Source organism: Lactuca serriola, chromosome 8 (assembly GCF_051521515.1).
Source record: "Lactuca serriola cultivar US96UC23 chromosome 8, Lser_US96UC23_V15, whole genome shotgun sequence".
Lineage (NCBI taxonomy): Eukaryota > Viridiplantae > Streptophyta > Magnoliopsida > Asterales > Asteraceae > Lactuca > Lactuca serriola.
The window spans coordinates 249,891,372-249,911,840 of NC_136415.1; the positions used below are offsets into that span (position 1 = coordinate 249,891,372).

General features: G+C 39.5%; 1 protein-coding gene across 1 annotated transcript; it reads left to right on the plus strand.

Moving 5' to 3' along the window:
• Nucleotides 1–645: 645 nt before the first annotated feature.
• On the plus strand, nucleotides 646–4,884 carry LOC145069505 (uncharacterized). The gene is made up of 6 exons (XM_079016444.1): nucleotides 646–940; nucleotides 1,027–1,123; nucleotides 2,081–2,566; nucleotides 2,846–2,959; nucleotides 3,310–3,899; nucleotides 4,222–4,884. Exons 2-6 carry the CDS (start codon nucleotides 1,042–1,044, stop codon nucleotides 4,714–4,716), a joined length of 1,767 nt encoding a protein of 588 aa, XP_078872570.1. The 5' UTR covers nucleotides 646–940; nucleotides 1,027–1,041; the 3' UTR covers nucleotides 4,717–4,884.
• The last annotated feature ends 15,585 nt before the right edge of the window (nucleotides 4,885–20,469 follow it).

Genomic DNA, 20,469 nt, shown 5'->3' on the forward strand with positions numbered 1-20,469 from the left:
CAAGTCTTTCCTATCCACAGTCTTAGTTAATTCTTTTACTATGTAATTCACTCTATTGTCCAGCATGCCTTGCACGGCTGCTCATAGAGTAGTTCTTTTCTAAACTCTATAAATAGAGACTCTTTCTTATGTATTATGTACGTGTGATATATTTGAGTGTGAAAACTCTTAACTTCTCAATACACAAGGTTTCTCATTCAGTTATCTTTCTTATCTTCATCACACTCAAACTGCTACTGAAACATAACCTCTCTTTGGAGCAAGTCTTCTAAACTTAATCACTAAACTTGATCTCGCTTACTAACTTGGAGTGATTGCATTCCTTGTTATGAATCAGTTTAAGTGTATTCTTGATATAACTTTTGAGTTTTGTCATTTATCTTTCTTTACTTTCCGCAACTAACTATCTAACTTTATTATTTTTGAGCTTTTAGATCCTTAGAGATTAACTATTCCGCAACTTACTTGTTCTAACGTTTGTTCAAGTGTGTCTCCAAGTTTTTCTTTCAACAAACCAATTACTAAAGTTTGTTGGCTACAATGACAATACCCAGTTTTTTTTATGGTATATGTAATTTACTAATTTATGCGTCTCTTTGGTCACTGTAAGGATAAAATTTGTTATTAAATAAAAATTAAAAAGACCATCGTCTGTTCGAAACAAACGTTTACCAAAAGAGCAGAGTAAAGAGCAACAAGAGGACGGCGATGAACCCAGAGGCGTAGTTGAGATTGTGTGTAGCAGAGTCAAGCAGAGGAGGTAAAGGTGTCTGGATTCGAGATTCGACAAGGTCCGACGAGGTCTGCGCCGGCATAGTTGGGTTCTGACCAGGCTTCCGGCGGTTATTGCTTTTTTTGAACATACCGGCTTTGAGATTTTTGTGTTACGAAAGATAAAGTACAGTATGTAGTCTAAACGAGATGCTAAACTTGAAAATAGGTATATAGTATGCAAGGTTCTATGCAAATCAGATTTCTATACTAATCTTAACAGGTTTAATCATTACGACTTAATTTGGATTGCAGTTTGCTTCGGGAGAAATGAACCCATTAAGTGGAATCGTAGATCCAGTTCAGCTGATCAGCCAGCAACATTTAGTTGATATGCCCTTTACCTCCAACGGTAAGATCTTTGCATCCTAATGAGATTTTTAGATTCATATGAAACTTAACTTGAGTTGCTATATATCTACGATCTGGTTCCATGGTAACTTGAGATTGTAAGATCTACTCAGTTGTAAGCTCTTGATTATATATTTTAATTAAAGTTCTATTGGCAAGAATTGAAACTAACATGCCAAACTATTTTAATCAATAAGCTAGGCAATTTTGTTGCAATTTCAAAAATTAGGACTTGAACCCTGTTTGTTAGGTAAGTCTCAAATACTCAAATCACAGTCAACTACAATTATAGAATGTTTTATGTATATACAAAAACCAATATAGGTGAATTTAGTTGATTTTAGTTGTTAGATACAGGGTTCGTAGATAGCTCTCACAGTCCCTTTTTCAGATATGGTTGTAAAATATGAAGTGGGATTCAATTTTAACCTTTCATATGCAAACAAAAAAAAAGGTGCTGCAGGTTCAGTTTTGAAAAGATTGTAAATGGATCATGGGTTTCCTTCTTCTCACCCGTTCAGTAGAACCCTCTCTTTGTCATAAATTCAGTCTTTGGTTTGTTTTGAAGAAAACGATTGGAAGGGAAAGATAAGTTAAGTGGTGGAAATGAAGGAAACGGAATGGATGATGGGTCTGTTCTGTTACATGAATAGAATCTTCTTTCCCATTCCTCATCCACAACTTTAAACTCGTTTTGACAGTAGTGGTAATGGCTTAGACATGGAGTGTGGCTATAAAAACTTAGCAACATGTAGTAAAGCAGTAATAATATTGATATATACATGTAACCACAACAGAGATATAATATAAATGAGGAGTAACTTAGCAACATAAAGTAAAGTGGTGTAAATAACTGATTGTCTAAATAAATGTTTTTTCTGTTTTTTATCTTACATATACTTCACTTTTGCTTTTCTTTCTATAAATATATTTATATTTTCATATTGGAATCAAATAGGAGAAACACCTGAATGGAAAAGAATCCTTTCAGAACTCTTAGAAGCATCAAAGGAAGGTAATTGGAAGGCTGCTAAGGGCATTTTAGACAAACATAAAGAGCTGGTAAGGGTTAGCATCAATGTATGGGGTGAAACAGCACTTCATGTTGCAGCGTATGAAGGACATACTTTGTTTGTTGAAAATCTGGTAAGATTGATGGAAGATGTGGATTTAGAGCTTAAGAATAGCAGTTCCAACACTGCGCTGCATATAGTTGCTCAAGGCAAAAATGTGGTTATAGCTAATGTTCTGGCAACCGAGAACCCAAAATTGCTGGATATGGAAGGTAATGATGGAAAGTTGCCACTCCAAATGGCAGCTTTATCCGGAAACCATCATATGATGATGTATCTTCATGGGATGTCTAAAAGAATGAAATGCAGTGCTTGGACAGATGAGAGACGATGTGGTGTTCTATTGACATGTGTTGAAGCTGAGCTATTTGGTAAGTATTTTGGTAGATAGTGTTTAAAGTCCATCAAATAGAATTCTAGGTTGAATAGAATACATGCACGATCTCTTGTAGACTTTTCTCAGAAGGATGGACTCCACAAGGCCCAAATTTCTTTATCTTTATTATCTTGATCCTGTCTTCAGGATATATGATTAATTGATTAGCATTCTCTTGAATTCCCAAAACCACCAAACTTAATTGTTTATTCACTTTTCTTCCACCCACTTGTCATCATTCTCCCTTCTTAACTAATTGTCAAATACTTTGTAGAGGTTGCACAAGAAATAGTAAAGGACTTTCCAAAACTTGCTCAGAGTGAAGACGAAGACAGTATACTCGGAGTTCTTGCTCGTCAACGTAATGCATTTAATATTAAAAAACACCGTAAGAATCTCTACTCTTTGATTTGTCTATTACATTTTCGTAATGCCTCAAGAAAATTATTTTTGACAGAAACTACGCGTGACCATTCTTGATATATGGACTAAAGATTGAAGCTTATGCTGAGATTGTATCACTATTTAGTCTATTGGCCTTCGAGGTTGTTATTGTTGTGTTACTGTAAAGATTACAAAATACAATCTTTCAATAGATAAATTGTTTCTTATAATATAGATCCCTCAGCTATACTTACATATATATTTTTAGTAAAGACAATATGTTTCAAGTAATAGCAAACTTCACTCATAGCTTTCTGTTCAGAAGTAGTTAATATCATTTACTTGGTTTCTTAGTTTATCAATACGATGCATACCAAGGGCATGTTGATCAGGGAAATCAAACACTACAGTTGTTTACAACTGTTTTGACATATTTCCGGAAGCCTAATGCTGATGCATATGGATGTCATGTTGATGAGGAGAATCAAGCAGTGCAATTGCTTAGAACGATTTTGGAAAATGTTCCCAAGCCTATCTCTGATGACATGCAAAGAGGTACTGTTGACCAGATTCTGGAAGATAATGTATTGGAAGAATCATGCCAATGCCCAAAATATATCTCCAGGGTACTATTTGTAGCTGCAGAAGAGGACAATGCTGCATTTGTGGATGTGCTAATTCGTCAATATCCAAAGGCTGTGCTGCATCAGAATGATAATAAGATGACTTTATTTCAGGTCGCCGTCTTATGTCGTTGTCTTGGAATCTTCAACCTATTGTGCTGTGTAGGCTCAATCAAAGAGTCGATAATCACTGTTGAAGACGAAAATGGGAACAATTTACTCCATTTAGTTGGAATCCTCGAGGAGGCCACAATGAGCAATCAATGGCAGGACTTTCAAGAACCAGATGTAGAAATGGCAGAAAAGGAAAAATGGTTCAAGGTAACATGTTTCTCTATACTTCTTTCTCATTGAATCATTTCATCCAAAAAGCGATTGATTATTGCACACTGCTATAGCTTTAGGTTTTGTACAGTATACCATCTTTCAGTTTCTTATATGTCAAATGCATGTTAAAGGTGAAAACTTGCATTTTGCATGAGCACCAAGGAATATTGATAAAACCTGCAATAAAATTGAAATAAATACAGTGGAACCATCCTCATTTTGCATTTAGCATATGTGTGTGTGTGTGGAAATGTTTTCTTATTTATGTTGATTGATATGGTCTTGGATTTTAACTATCTAATCTATGTATTTATAGATGGTTTCGGATATGCTCCCTCCCTCACTTAGAGAAAAGAAGAACAAAGATGGTTTAAGACCACGTGAATTGTTCACGAAAAATAATAAAGACCTGTTTCTTAGAGCGGTTGACTCGGATAAAAAAACAGTTTACGTCTTGTATGCTTCTGTGATGTCTTTGCTCGTCGTCATTGCTGCATCTACAGTATATCCAAACCACCGAGACATCGGGCTGCTATCGGCGCTTGCTATGCTATTGCATGGGATGGCTTTCATACTCACTTTCACATCAGTCATCAGTACCTTGTCTATCATGTGGCCTAACTATGTTGATGGTTTCTTCTCATTACGCTCAGTGATCGCATCCATCATGAGACGAAATCTAATGGCTGTCTTATTGGTGTTTTTTACTGCAGCAATGACGTACAACCCATACGTCTTGCTGTTATCATCAATAATGATGATTATTCCTTTTCTCTACTGGATAATCTGTCACAATGCTAGACTTCATTGAGAAACCTATAGTATCTCTTTCTCTATATTAGGAATAATGTTTTGTTCTCATTTGTATAATTTGTCGAGGATGAAGCTACATTGATTTAAAGGGTGTCCATGAACACCCTTGAGTTTGAAAATTTTTTCATAGTATATATTATTAAATCTGGATGGATTCCGGTTGTAAGTATTGGTGGACACTGTACACAACGCAAACACAAACGATTTGAGATTGCTTTGAAAAAAAAAAGGTTTATACGTTAAAATATAGTGGATATTAGGAGGCTGAGGTGGTTAAAAAAACCTTTTCATAGGTACACAATCTATATATGTAATTCTTTTAGGTTTGTAAATTATAACAAAAAAATAACATGCAAGAAAAAACTAAAAATGAGTAAAAACAATCCTAAAAACATAATTAAAAGTTAATATTATATTTGTTTTAGATGATATTATTATAACCCATTAACTAAGTTTTTATGACCCATTTGTTTTTTCCATATCATTCGGGTTTGTACATACAAGAGTTTGAATCCTAGATTTGTTACTATAACTTTATGTAGTTTTTCCAAGACATTTTATTATGTATTGCGACACGGATATATGTTTCTTGTGATATTTTTGAGTAATTACCATGCGTTTTGCTATTTCTTTTTGGCCTTTGAAATTGCTTACTGAAAGAAATCCACACACGACCACAAATGGGATCTACGTTACAGAAAGTAGGTAATATGTCGCAGAACACAAATTCAGCAAAACCCATATTACAAAAGTACAAAAAAATCATAACATGAGAATAAAAACAACAAAACTCATCCTAATCTAAAAACAAACGGCTCAATTTAAAAGAAATAAAGAAAACCTGCCACAAGTTGAGTACAACAATGATTAATTAAGTGAGAAAGTATTATTCAAGATTGATATAGATTTAGGGACAGAAGCTCATATTTGAACGTCAAACATGACTCACAACAACACATGAACAAACACACAACACAAGCTCACACACATAATTACACACTAAAAAATGAAGAAAGCATTGAAATACAAACCCCACATTTAAAACCCCCGGTAAAGACTAAAGTTCTTGCAAATTTGATTGTAATACCTTATTGAGCCCTCTTCATCGCCTAACACAAAATTACAACAAAAAATGTCAAAATCAATTATAAACTATTCATTATTCTACAAGAATTAGAACAATCAAAACCAAGCAACTTCCAATTCCTTCAAATCAAAGTTGTTATGCTAACCAATATAAAGGGAAAACTACAAAAGAAAAAAAGAAGATGTGCTTTACGACGGTGGGAGGAAGGATGGAGCTCACGACGGATGGACAGCCGATAGATATTAGAGGGTGTGGAAATATTCCTCACAAAATTGACAACCTCTATATAGTTCAAGGTTACTTTGTCTTTCCTGCAAATTATGTCTAAAATAGATGAATCAGATTTAAATTAGACTACAAGTCTAATTTGGATTAATCAGGTCTAAAATATACTACATGTTTAAAATGGACTAATCAGGTCTAAAATATACTACCCTCTAAAAGTGAAAATGCTTCGGTGGGAGGAAGGATGGAGCTCACGGTAGATGGATAGCCAATAGAGATTAGAGTGTGCGAAAATATTCCTCACAAAATTGAAAAGTTCTACACTGTTCAAGGTTACTTTGTTTTTCCTACAATCATGTCTAAAATAGATGAATCGGGTTTAAATTAAACTACATGTCTAATTTGTACTAATCAGGTCTAAAATAGACTACATGTTTAAAATGGACTAATTAGGTCTAAAATATACAACTTTCTAGAAGTGCAAATGCTTCGGTGTCTGTTAACGTATCCCTCAGGGATAACGTCGAAAAAGGAAAAGACTGACTAATAACAGGCTCGGCCGGGCCAGAGCCCGGCTAGACTTAGTCCAAGCCCAAGGTCGTGCCTCCTCCAACACAAAGATCACTAGCATGACGTTTAAGGTGCAGAACCGTGCCTTAACCTCTTCTCCAAGGAATAACGCCCTGGCAAACGTGGGACCAATCAGAGTGTTCCGCTTGCCCACCTGATGATAGCCACGGTCATCATAATATCAAAAGATTCCCCTCTAGCCAATGAGGGGATGAGGCAAAAGACGTGACGGAGGATCCTCGAATATGGGTCCGTCACGTTGCACCTCACGAGGGAATGCTCAACGGCATCAGTTGAGAGGCACACACCTCCCAAAGAGGTATAAAAGGATCCTTCTTCCTCACGAAGAAGGGGACGAACTCTTTTTCCTGTGACTTACTCTTACTTCTCTCGAAACACTACTAACTTGACCGTCAGAGCTTCGTCCTGGGGATTCCTCCCGGGTGTCGACTAATGATCATCTCTCTCTTTCGCACTATGATATTAGGAGAAGGAATCTACACCAGACTTATCTGCAATCTAAATCCAACCATCTCCGGCATATCACAACATGTGGCGCCAACTAGGCGTATCTCTAGCACAATACACTCACGAAATGAACGGAAAAAGCAACAATGGCAGGTGAAATCCCAATGGTGTCGGAAGCAACGAAAGAAGTTTGTTGCGTCCAATGCAACCATTGGATGGGGGGGGAACTTCCGTTTAGGAAGGGCACACTTCAAACCCTACACTAGTTTTGCAGACGCCATCCAGCTCTGTAATGGAAACGACGTCAACTTATATAGCCAACCTATCTCGCCCAACAACTAACTCAGCCCCACAAGTAGGGATTGTAACCATAACTCCACAAATCATCTCAACACAACAAACAGAGATCCTGTTTCACAACAATAATCTCTCCCACAAACTTCAGGCACCGACACCTGGATCTCTCACACTATTCAACCGCAACCACAATATCTCCCGATGGCCTACCTATAAGCCACCATGGTAGGTTTGCCTCAAGTGCCGCTATTTGTACAACAACCACAAATCTTCAATCCGCTTGTACAACAGATCCCAAGTTCATTTCCTACATTGTCTCAGCCGCTAGTCGCAGTGGCGCATACCCCATCCAATCAGGGATCCAATTCTCATGGATCCGGCGTCCAGTTCCCAGTTGCATCCGAATTCAACCCCTTCATGGCAGCCCCTCAACCATCCAATCCGTACATGCAACAGTACACAGGAGTGAATCCATATATGGCTCCCCGGCAGGGCAATACGCAACCCAACAATTTGGATTGCCACCAAACCTACATCAGTATCAACCGTACATCTCACTGGGCGCAATACATAACCAGATGTACGCAAGCCCATATCAGATGCATGACATATGGCGGTATGTCGTACTCATGCATGGACAACCCCATGCGAAGCGCCAGCTCTAATTTCAGCCACAAATTGCTCCTATACGAGATCCCGGACACTGCGATGATACCGAATATGACAAAGTATTATGATACCACACACCCAGACGACCACATCGACAACTATGAATGGACAATGCCATCTCTTAGGATGGATCGTCGCTTCACATGCACTTATTTCCCCTGCACCTTAACATGAAATGCAGGCAAGTGGTTCAAATCTCTTAGGCCAGGTAGTATCTCGAGTTTCGAGCAGCTGAAATACCTTTTCCTCAACAATTTCATGCAGGTGAAGAAAAGGAAGGGGGACGCTAGCTCTGTAATGGCATGTAAGCAAAAAGAGGGGGAGCCGATTCGTGAATATTACGATAGATTCACGTTGGCTACCTTGAATATTCCTGGACATGAAGAGTTCCTGGTAACAGGCGCCTTTGCCCAAGGTTTGCTTCCTAGACCCCTATCAAGGAAGATGCAAGGAATTGTTCCTAGATCTAGGGACGAAATCAAGTTCCGTGTGGAAAAGTATCCGAGACAAATCAAAAGGGAAGAGTGAAAGGAGGACAATCTCAAAGTTGTAGCTAATGCATATGTTAAGCAAGAAGAAGCAGCATCTCAGTCAATCTCACCGAACAAGAGAGGCAAGACGGCAACCAACAGAGGCACAATCGCTACTCCAGGCATATATCGAGAAGATATAGACCATTCAATAGGGATGATAACATGAGTGGTCATAACGATGTCCATGCATTCAACAAGACTCCAACAAAGGAGAGCAAGGATAATACCAAGTTCTGTGAGTATCATAAAAGCAAAACACATGATACTAACGAGTGCATAGTATTGAAGCGGGAGATTGATGAGAAACAATTAGTGGGAAAACATCGTTGACATAGCCAAAAATCTCAAGGAAAAATTTGATGAGGATAAGCACCAACCCAAAAATCAAAAGGATGGGGGAAAGGACCAAGAAAGGAGGGCAGAGATACTTACCATCACCGGGCCCCGTTCATGTAGCAACCGCCAGAGCCAGCACGGAGGTATACCATCAAAGTATCCTTGACATAGCATTTTCGATAAACGACCCAGACCAGAGCATTCGGACCCAAGTGACCCATTACACATTACCGACTTCATTAGCCAAAACCGTGTTGAGCAAGTGTACATCGATACTAAGAGCAGGGTCAATATGATTTATGAAAACTACCTTCGGCGGTTACCAATTAAATGGAAAAAGCATATTCAGCCACTGCGGCAAGGCCCACTGGTTGGGTTCACCGGTCATGGCATTTGGCCAACAGGAACAGTCAACCTCCCGTTTACATTGATTAGTCATGACGGGGCACAACATTTAACCAAGGTGCTCTAATTCTTAGTTGTTTATCTCCTGGCTGAACACAACATTCTACTAGGCCGGCCAACGCTTTTCCAGCTACAAGCGATCTCGTATACTCTTCAAGGTATTTTAATATTCAACACGATTGATGGATCGGAAACGATGGTAGCAACCAATCCAGACAATGGACGCGATGCCGAACGAGAAAGGAAGCGAGAAACCCAATTGTGTAGAAGCGAATGTTGCCAAAAGATGGAGGATCCACGGAGGAGGTCTACGGCAGCCCAGATGCTAGACCACGAGTCCAGGAAAAGACAAAGAAGTGTATTCAGTCATATCACCACATCCCCCCAATAGAAGGAAACGAGCGCAGACCTAAGGACGGCTCAGCCAAGGTATGGAGGGAAAATCACGAACCAAAGAAACACCTACCCTCGGGTAAGGATACCTACCTGGCCCGCGATCGACGGCCAAACCATGTTCAACCAAGAAGCAATTGGAGACCTGGAGCAGACCTTGGTCAATGTCGAATGTGAACCAAAATACCGTGGAACGAAAGAGATAAGCACCTGGCACAACAAAAGTAGAGACATAGTGGCACTCATTTTAACAAGCAAGAATTCCTATAGAAGAGACCAGACAAGGGACTCATATGAACAAGACAACACCTTAGGTGATAGTGTGACACACGAGGATGAAAGGCGCAAGTGGTGCCCTCACCTGGCCATAGGAAGGCGCTTCCCACCTCAATATGCGCTGGGTCAGGAAGAAGGAAAAGTGCAAGCGCCTCCAGGACAGGAAAGATGAAATTTCGCCTTCTCACGGCGGGCCCTGGTGGTAGACACAAGAGGAAACTCCAACCTGTCAAGAAACACTGGCTGCAAATGAGGAAAAAGCGCACAGCCGCAATGAGGTAGTCATAGCAGAACACTTAATGAGAAGTAAAGTAGAGGCCGAGAAATAGGAGTGATGGTTAAACTCCAAAGAAATGGTAACTGGGATTTAGTTTATATCCTAAATTATAAAAGATCAGTTAAACGTATGTGGTTCTACCAACTTAATGAACCTGTCAACCCAAATGAGAAACCAAGGTACAAAGCTCGGTTAGTAGCTAAAGGTTGCAGTTAGATTCCTAGTATTTATTACTCTAAAATTTATTCCTTATTTTTTAAACATACTTCTATCCGTGTATTGTTAGGGTTGGTTTCTACTAATGATTATGTATTAGAGAAACTGGATGTTACTACAACTTTCTTAAATGGTGTGCTCGAGGAAGAGATTTTTATGTAACAACCAGAGGGTTTTTCGTTCCTAGCAAGGAAGGCTATATGTGTAAATTGAATAAATCTCTTTATAGCCTCAAGCAATCTCCTAGACAATTTTATAAGGGGTCTGATTCATTTATGACCAATCATAAATTCAAGAGGTGCGCTAGTGATAGTTGTGTTTATTACAAAAACTGTGATGATGGTTCGTTGATCTACTTACTCTTATACGTGGATTACATGTTGATCGTAAGTGAAAGATATGAAGGAGATTAAAAAATAAAAGACCAGTTGAAAGCTGACTTTGAAATGAAGGACTTAGGAGCTGCCAAAAAGATCTTAGGTATGGAAATTGTTTTTGACAGGAAATCTAGGGTCTTGCATCTTTCTCCAAAAAATTAAGTTGAGAAAGTCCTAAGATGCTTCAATATACATGAAGCAAAACATGTCAACACACCTTTTGCAACTCATTTCAAGTTATCATTGAATTTGAGTCCTACTAATGAGACTGAGATGCTTTACATGGAACATGCTCCATACTCTAGTGCTGTGGGATCATTAAATGAATGATATGATTTTCACGTGCCCTAATTTAGATTATGTTGTTAGCAAGGTTAGAAGATATATGGAAAACCCAAGGAAAGAACATTGGAAAGCAGTACGATGGATCTTTCAATATTTGCAGGGTACATCTTTTATGTGTCTACATTTTGGTAAGTCTACCACTCGGTTGCTTGGATATGTTAATTCAGATCATGCTAAAGATCTCGATAAACAAATATCTATTATAGGTATGTGTTTGCTTTGAACGGTTGTGCTATTAGTTGTAAAGCCTAGTTATGGTCTACAATTGCTTTCTCATCTACTTAGGCAGAATATACCATTAATTATAGAAGTAGTTAAGGAAAATATGTGATTAAGGGGTTTGTTTAGTGAACTTGATGATTGATTGATGGTTACTACTATGTTCTGCGATAATCAAAGTGTTATCCTCTTGAGTAAAGATCAAATTTCATGGTCGGATAAAGCATATTGATATTCGTTTCTATTTTGTGTGGATATCATTAAAAAAGGTGATTGTGTCATGGAAAAGATTGTGGCAACACAAGATCTGAATGCGCAGGGACAAGGTTTGAAAACTCAAACCTTGAGTTAATGATTAAGATTAATGTATGCTACTAAGTTAATGTTCCAGTTAGGTCTGGTAAACCAGTCGAGACTGAAGTAAGTGATTCAACAAAGTGTTCAACTCATAAATGAGGAATGAAGATAATGATCAAGGTAAAGACAATAAATGAACAAGAAGAATGTTTGAAGAAGTTGATTTGAAAGAGAAGTGCAAGTGAAATTGATGGGTTTTGGAATAAACAATCCTATGTGTGCATGCAACCCTAGAATTGGATCTATGTTTTCACTATTAGATACACAACATTATGAACACATAAAGAAACCCTAATATGCCCTAGTATTTTCGAAATACACATAGAAGATTAGATCACATACCTCTTGTTGTTATATTTCAATAACAACTCAAATCTTCAAACCCTAAGTCTTGAAAGCAAGTACCACAAGTGTACTACCTCTAATGGCTCACAAACACCAAGAGCAAATGGAGAGACATGAGAGAGAGAGAGAGGAGGTATGAAATTGGCCCTAAGAACCCTTTAGAAAGGCATTGACGAATTCATGTGCCAAAGGGGTGTTTATATATATGTGTAGAGATTAGGGGTTCAGTCCTTTTCCTTATCTAGTTGCTTGCCCACCAAGTAACAATAAGATAATCCTTGAAAACCCTTTACCCTTTATCCTTTGGAAAATTTCAAGGATATATTATCCCTTGAATTCATCCAACCTATATCTAGGATAACCATTACCCTATTTTGTAACTATCACATAACTACAATTGAGCCCCTCTAGTTTAATTAATTACACTTGATCACTAAATTAATTCTTAATTAATTATTGACCAATATTAATTAAACAAATATGATTTCTCCTTTAATATATTATTCTTATAACATATTAATAAATCATAATAACCTCTTTCTCTATTATTTCTCCAGTTAAGTTGCTCTGGTGAAGGCAACCCAAAAGGACCATGCACAATCGGTCCAAGTACTTGACAAATATGGTTATGGGCTTAGACACTAATCCAACAGTCTCCCACTTGGATAAGTCTAGCAACTATAATAGTAAGTACAACCCGATTAGCAATCGTAGCTCTCAAAGACGATGTCGAACTCTAATCTTATCAGGAACCTGTCCTTTAGATAAGGGATCATATATTCCTCCATTCTTGATATCATATAGACGTGAGACATGAATTGAAATCATTCTCTCAATCTATGTTTGTTTCTTGATTTCCGATTTACGACGACTGACTAATTGAACAAATCAAATTAGCCCTAGCCCGGCCGAGCATTTACGTTTGTCATCACTAAATCATCGAGGGGCCCACAGATATCGCTTTTATCCCACTTTGGGTAAAAGGAACGGATAAACTTCGACTCAATGCTTGCTTGCACTCACTCACCAAATCACACACAACAATAAGTTTTATAACACCAAGTTATTGGTGCGTTTACATATTATCAATGTGTAACCGATTCGCAAGATACAACTCACACATCTCGGTTTCAAGAATACAAGATATTATCATCTCACCAATTGCTTGTGACTAAATTCATGAAGCAATCTAGGTGAGCATGGGTTTAATCCAATGCTCAAAATCATATTCATAAGCACTCATGAACGTTGCAGCAAACCTTTGCCATGTCTAATACAGTTTAGACAATGTCACACCCCCGAACCAGACGGCGGAAACGTACGAGGGCTGTCGTGACTTCATTGAATACCATAACATTGAATATATATGAAACATAACATCATTCGTCACCATGCATTAATATAGTACAACTGATAAAGTTTACACTGAGTACATTGTCTTAGCATTACATTCCCAAAAATAAATTGTTCGGTTCATAGATAAACAAACTGCAAGCCATCACTGAGTACATTTTCCTTCGGTTTACTTGTTATATGAGAATACAAGTATTTTGAAAAACGTCAACATATGAAATGTTGGTGAGTTCATGAGCGGTATTTGAAAAGCAACGTTTTGTATTGTTTTGAAAAACTACCAGAAAATCCGATATTTTCTGAAAAGAGTTTATGAAAAAGTTTGTGAAGATCCATAAGTATGCTTGTTTGTTTCTATAGTTGTAAAAATTGTTCCTTAAACTTGTGTACATTTTGAAACCGTATGTATTGAAAAACCCTAGGAAAACCCGATGTTTTCCTAACACTTTGAATTCCATGTAGTTGTTGTACCATCGCGGCGTGTGAAGTCATTGATTCCAGGCGACGTCGGATTATTGCGCATGGTGAATTGCTATAAACACGCGTTACACAAACGACCAGTTTACAACTATACTAACGACCCCGTAGGCGTCGTCAGTACTATTCACGTAATCCAACCGCCCTGACTTCTTGTAGTCCCACATCCGAAGAGAAAGAGGGCACGAAGACCTCGATAACTCCGTTAGTCGGTTGGGGATAAAAAGAGTGCGAAGGGCCCTTGACCCGACTCGCATTAGAATAACCGACTTTACTAGCAGTACCAAAGGACCCTTGGGGACCAATAGTATAAAAGCCATTGAAAGTCCTTTTACACTGTGTTGGATCATGTAAGACCCAACAACTCGTAAGGTTGAAGTCTTCGGGCCTAAAGATCAAGTCATTGGGCTAGCTAGGCCCAACAGACAAGATTTTACACTTTTGGGCCCAAAGGTGGTGCGTCGACGTCTGTGCACTCTCACGTGTGTAATGATTTCCCAAATTTTTCCGTGTATGAGTCGAGTTATCGTCGTGTTAGTAGTTTCGGGTTTGTTATTGATTCGAGACCGAATCAATTCGTTTGATAACGATTTTTGGTGTTGTTGTGTAATATAATTCGTCGGTAGTCGTAGTGCCAGTGTTTGTTCACAACGAATGTATTGAATTAACATTGCAACTTTTCTGTTACAGCCCCTCTTTTTGTTGTAAATTTACTTTTTCAACCCTTTAAATAAATAAATTTCCGGTTTAGTCCCTAAACCATTTTTCTTGACATTTTAACACCAAAACTTACTGAAATTGATATTTTTCAGCCTATTTTTAGTTGAAAACAGTTTTAGTCCCTGAAAATACAGTTTTCTCGGTTATAACCCCTCTTTTCGCAATTTTTACACTTTTGGCCCAAATTGAAATTCTTTTGCAACTTTGGTCCTTATTAATTTATGAAAAGCATTTTTAACCTTTGAAAAGGACTTATAACACTAATAGTCCACTGTTTTACCGAAAAACACAGTTTGAGCCCTCCAAAATAGAAAATTTCGCATATTGGGCCCTATTGGGCCGAAAATGTCATTTTTAGCCCATTAAGCTTGAAATTTGTATTTTTAATCCTCCAAATGAGTATATTTTCAAAAAATATTTTATTGAAACTGTTTTGACTCCTCTCATTCATCAGAATTTGTAATATGTCAATTTGGGCCCTTTAACTTTATATTTTTAACATTTTGTGTCCAAAAATTGAGTTTTTAGTCCAAAGAAGATGTTATCAAGTCACTTAGCCATTTTTCTTGGAATATTTTGTATGTAATAATATAAGTTATGCTAATATCATTTAACATAAAATATATCTCGAGTTATGGGAGTTTATGGCTAGATCCATCATCAAAATCACACAAAAACACACATTTAAGCATAGAAATCATACAAGACATACAAAACACATATAGATCTACACATTCACTTGTATTCCCCCCCCACAAAACTTATAAAACAGAAAATAGGGAGTATGAAGCTCACCTTAGGGTGTGGTTTCGGTTTTTGAAGAAAAGATGGAAGAAAGCTTGGTGATTTTTGGCCTTAGCACCCTTTTCTTGAAGATCTCGAGTTTGAGGTGATTCTAGGATGCAAGATCATGATTTTTGCATGGATTAGGAAGAGATTTTTGATAAAACAAAGAATCTAAGTCATAGATCCAAGCATAACCTTACCTTAGATGAAGAGTTTGTGGAAATATCCTCTTGAAAACCTCCTAATTTTCGAGATCTTGATGAAAGATGGAGGGAGTTTTCTTGAGAGAGAGTTGTGAGAGAAATGTGTGTGTGTGTGTGTGTGATTCGGCCGAGAGTGAGAGAGGGAGAGAAGAAATGGACCTTGAGTTGATGTATTCATAGAAGTATGAGATGTTGCATGGAGATATGTGGTTTATTAGTGAGGTGGCATGCATTAAGTCAACCCCTCCTCTTTTCTTCTTGGGTTTGGGCCTTGGGTCGAGAATGTGAATGGAAAAAGGGTTTTTGGGCTTTATTTCCCTCAAGCCCATATAGAAGTTAAGTTGGATGAGTCTTGACCTAAAAGAAATATAATATGATTTTCACACTTTGTTGGACTAGTTTAGGTTAATCATGGCTCAAAACTTTTAATTTATTTCATTCTAGGCCCATTATGGCCCAAAATGTTGAAATAAATTAATGTGGGTCCAATTAGAGCCCATTTAAGGGTTCTAAGCCCATGATAGTCAAATTGGAAGCTTATTGGTCCATTGAGTCCAATAAGGATGTCCTAGTCCAAAATGGACCTAACAAGAACTTCTAGGATTTCCAATTGCTTGATGACTATTTGTAGTATTTGTATGATGTATTTGATTGAAGTTTTTGATGTCATAATAATAGGTATCACACATGCTCTTAAGTTTTTGATTCAACATTTTACTTAAGTATAGTGATTACAAGACACAAAATTTCTAGTTGTGACATCATCCCCCGTTAGAGGGAATTTCGTCCCGAAATTCTGTTTGAAAGCTAGATTTGAGAATGCTAAAATAGGTGAGGGTACTTTTGCTTCATTTGGTCTTTGCATTCCCACGTGAATTTTGGCCCACGCTTTGCGTTCCACCGTACTTTCACGATCGGGATGCGACTTTGCTTAGTACGCTTCACCTCTCTGTCCATGATTTCAATTGGTTCTTCAACGAACAGGAGATTCTCGTTGATTTCGATTTCGTCAAGAGGAATGACGAGGGTTTCATCTGATAGGCACTTCTTCAGATTAGAGACATGAAACACGGGGTGTACACTGTTTAGCTCCGTGGGTAGTTGCAGTTTGTATGCTACCGGATTCAGGAAACGATCTCGAAAGGTCCAATGTATCGTGGGTTCAATTTTCCCTGTTTTCCGAAACGTATAACCCCTTTCCAGGGTGAGACTTTCAACAGTACTCAATCACTGACCTAAAACTCTAAGGGTTTTCGTCGTTTATCAGCGTAGCTCTTTTGTCGGTCACGCGATGCTTGTAATCGAGCTCTGATTTGAACGATCTTTTCCGTGGTTTCGCGAATGATCTCCGGTCCCGTTAGCGCCTGATCCGACGTGAGTGCTTTTGCTAGCTGGGTGTCACCCACTTCAGCCCAACATAACGGTGATCTACACTTACGCCCGTACAGTGCTTCGAAAGGAGCGACCTTAATGCTTGAATGATAACTGTTGTTATACGAGAATTCGACTAATGGTAGATGGGTATCCCATGACTTCCCAAAGTCTATCACACATGGGCGAAGCATGTCTTCAAGCGTTTGAATGGTTCGTTCACTTTGACCATCCGTTTGCGGATGATAGGCGGTGCTCATGTCGAGATGAGTTCCTAGTGCCTTATGGAGAGATTGCCAAAAACGCGAAGTGAATCTACTGTCCCTATCCGAGATAATAGACATTGGTACTCCGTGGAGTCTCACGATCTCTCGAATGTACAAACGTGTCAATCTCTCCATCTTGTAGGATTCTTTTATGGGCAGGAAATGGGCAGACTTCGTCAGTCGGTCGACTATTACCCATATGGTGTCCAGTCCGTCCGATGTCTTGGGTAGCTTGGTCACAAAGTCCATAGAAATCCCCTCCCATTTCCACTCAGGGATTACCGGTTGTTGTAACAATCCTGAGGGTTTCTGGTACTCCACCTTTACCTTGGCGCACGTAAGGCACTTACTAACATAGGTCGCAATTTCCGCCTTCATGTTAGGCCACCAATAGTGTTGTTTAATATCCAAATACATCTTGTCTACACCCGGATGAATGGAGTATCGTGTCTTGTGGGCTTCCTTCATAACAACCTCCCTAAATCCTCTGATTTTAGGGACCCAAATACGGTTCATGAAGTAGTATACTCCATTCTCCTTTGCCTCTAGGTTCTTCTCCATCCCGCGCAATGCTTCGCTTGCTCTATTTTCCGTCTTCATGGCCTCTGACTGGACTGCTGCAATTTGGGTGGCCAGATGAGATTGAATGGTTATCGAGAGGGTTTTCGCACGGCGATTAGAGTACTCCTTCCGACTTAATGCGTCAGCTACCACATTGGCCTTGCCTGGGTGGTACTTGAGCTCGCACTCATAATCGTTTAGCAATTCAACCCATCTTCGTTGCCTCATGTTCAACTCCTTCTGGTTCAGGATGTGTTGGAGACTCTTGTGGTCCGTGAAGATGGTGCACTTCATACCATACAGGTAGTGCCTCCAAATTTTCAGAGCGAAGACCACGGCTCCCAATTCCAAATCATGGGTCGTATAATTTACTTCGTGCGTCTTTAGTTGGCGAGATGCGTAAGCTATCAGCCTTCCACGCTGCATGAGAACGTAACCTAAGCCCTGATTTGACACGTCACAGTAGACTACAAAATCTTCCGTTCCTTCAGGTAGAGATAGTACCGGGGCGCTACAGAGAGCTTGTTTCAGGGTTCGGAATGCGACTTCTTGTTTGTCCGTCCATTTGAATGGTACACCCTTTTGTGTAAGCGAGGTAAGTGGTTTGGCGATCTTAGAGAAGTTCTGAATGAATCTCCTATAGTAGCCTGCTAGACCCAAGAATTGACGAATTTCTGTGGGCGTTGTCGGGGTTGCCCATCCTTCCACGACTTTGACCTTAGAGGGATCCACATGAACTCCATCTTGGCTAACTACGTGACCTAGGAAGTTCACACTCCGGAGCCAGAACTCACACTTGGAGAGTTTTGCGTATAGCTTCTCCGATCGCAGCGTTTCTAGGATTTGTCGGAGGTGTTGGCCATGCTCTTCTTTACTTCAAAAATAGACGAGGATGTCATCGATGAAAACAATGACAAAGTTGTCGAGGAATGGTCAACAGATTCGATTCATTAGGTCCATAAATGCGGCAGGAGCATTTGTTAGACCGAAGGGCATTACGATAAATTTGTAATGTCCGTAGCTAGTTCGGAAAGCGGTTTTTGGAACATCCTCTTCCCGGACTTTGAGTTGATGGTATCCGGACCGTAGATCTATTTTATAAAAATAACTAGCTCCTTGGAGCTGGTCAAATAGATCATCGATTCGTGGGAGTGGGTAGCGATTCTTGACAGTGAGTTTATTTAACTCTCTGTAATCGATGCACATCCTAAAGGATCCGTCCTTCTTTTTGACAAAGAGCACTGGAGGTCCCCATGGCGAGTAACTAGGTCGGATAAATCCGTTGTCCAGAAGCTCACTGAGTTGGCTGGACAATTCCTGCATTTCAGCAGGAGCCAGCCGATAGGGTGATTTAGCGAGAGGAGTTGCTCTTGGAACGAGGTCGATTCGAAACTCAACCTGTCTCTCTGGGGGTACTCCCGGAAGATCTTCAGGAAACACGTCTGTAAATTTTCACGCTACCGGAATATCTTGAATGTTAGTCTCTTCCTTGGTTTTATCCACTATGTGAGCCAGAAATGCCGAATCCTTCTTTCGTAGGTGTTTTTGTGCCTTGATGCACGAGACGAGACGAAGGTTCATGCTAGGTTTGTCTCTGTAAATTACTAGGGTTTCGTGACTGGGAAGGCGAAGGCGAACGGCCTTCTCGTGACACATAATTTCAGCATGGTGGGGGCTTAACCAGTCCATGCCAATAATCACATCGAAACTCCTAATTGATACAGGCATCAAGTCTATTCGAAAGACGTGTTGATTGAGGGTTAGGGTACATCCGATATAGATTTCCCCAGTGGATTCGGTTTTCCCATTGGCCATTTCCACCGTAAAGGTTTCATTTAGCTTTTGGGGCTGTTGTTTTAATAAATGCTCAAACTTATCACTTACGAAACTTCGCTCCGCTCCGGTGTCAAATAAGATGCATGCATAAGTGTGGTTTAGGGGAAACGTACCGGTAACAACAGAGGGGTCTTGAATAGCCTCACCCTGACCCATGGTCAGCATTCTTCCTGTTCCTCCGTTTCCTGAATTGTTGTTGTTAGGGCAGTCTCGACGGAAATGCCTCGTCCTTCCACACCCATAGCAGGTGTGGCTAGGCCCTGCACTGCTGCCGCCGGTGATGATGTTGTTGTTGTTGCGATGGTTGTTATTGTTGTTCCCCTGATTTTGGTTATGGGGAGGGTAAGTCCTGCAGTACCTTGCAGTGTGTCCCCTTCGGTTGCAACTGGTGCACTGAAAATCCTTGCATTCTCCATTATGATGGAGACCGCACTTATTGCACTTGGGAAGATTACCAGAATAAGGTCTTGAAGCATTTGAAGCAGCTGAGGCTGGAGCATGTGGTGCGGCTGGAACCGGTGCGGTGACAGCGTTAACCGCCACTGTCTGCTGCTTTTTAGAGGTCTCGGGGCCCTGGCGCCCCTTCCTCTTATTGTTCTTTCCCTTCTTGCCATCACCTTCCTTCTTTTTCTCAGCCTCCACTGGCTTCTCGCCCTTCTTGTTGTTATGGTCATACAGCTTCTTTGCCAATCTTTTTGCACTGTCAAATGTTTCAGGGTTCACAGCTATCACATTCCCTTGAATTGGTGATGTTAGTCCCCAGATGAATCGCTCAATCTTCTT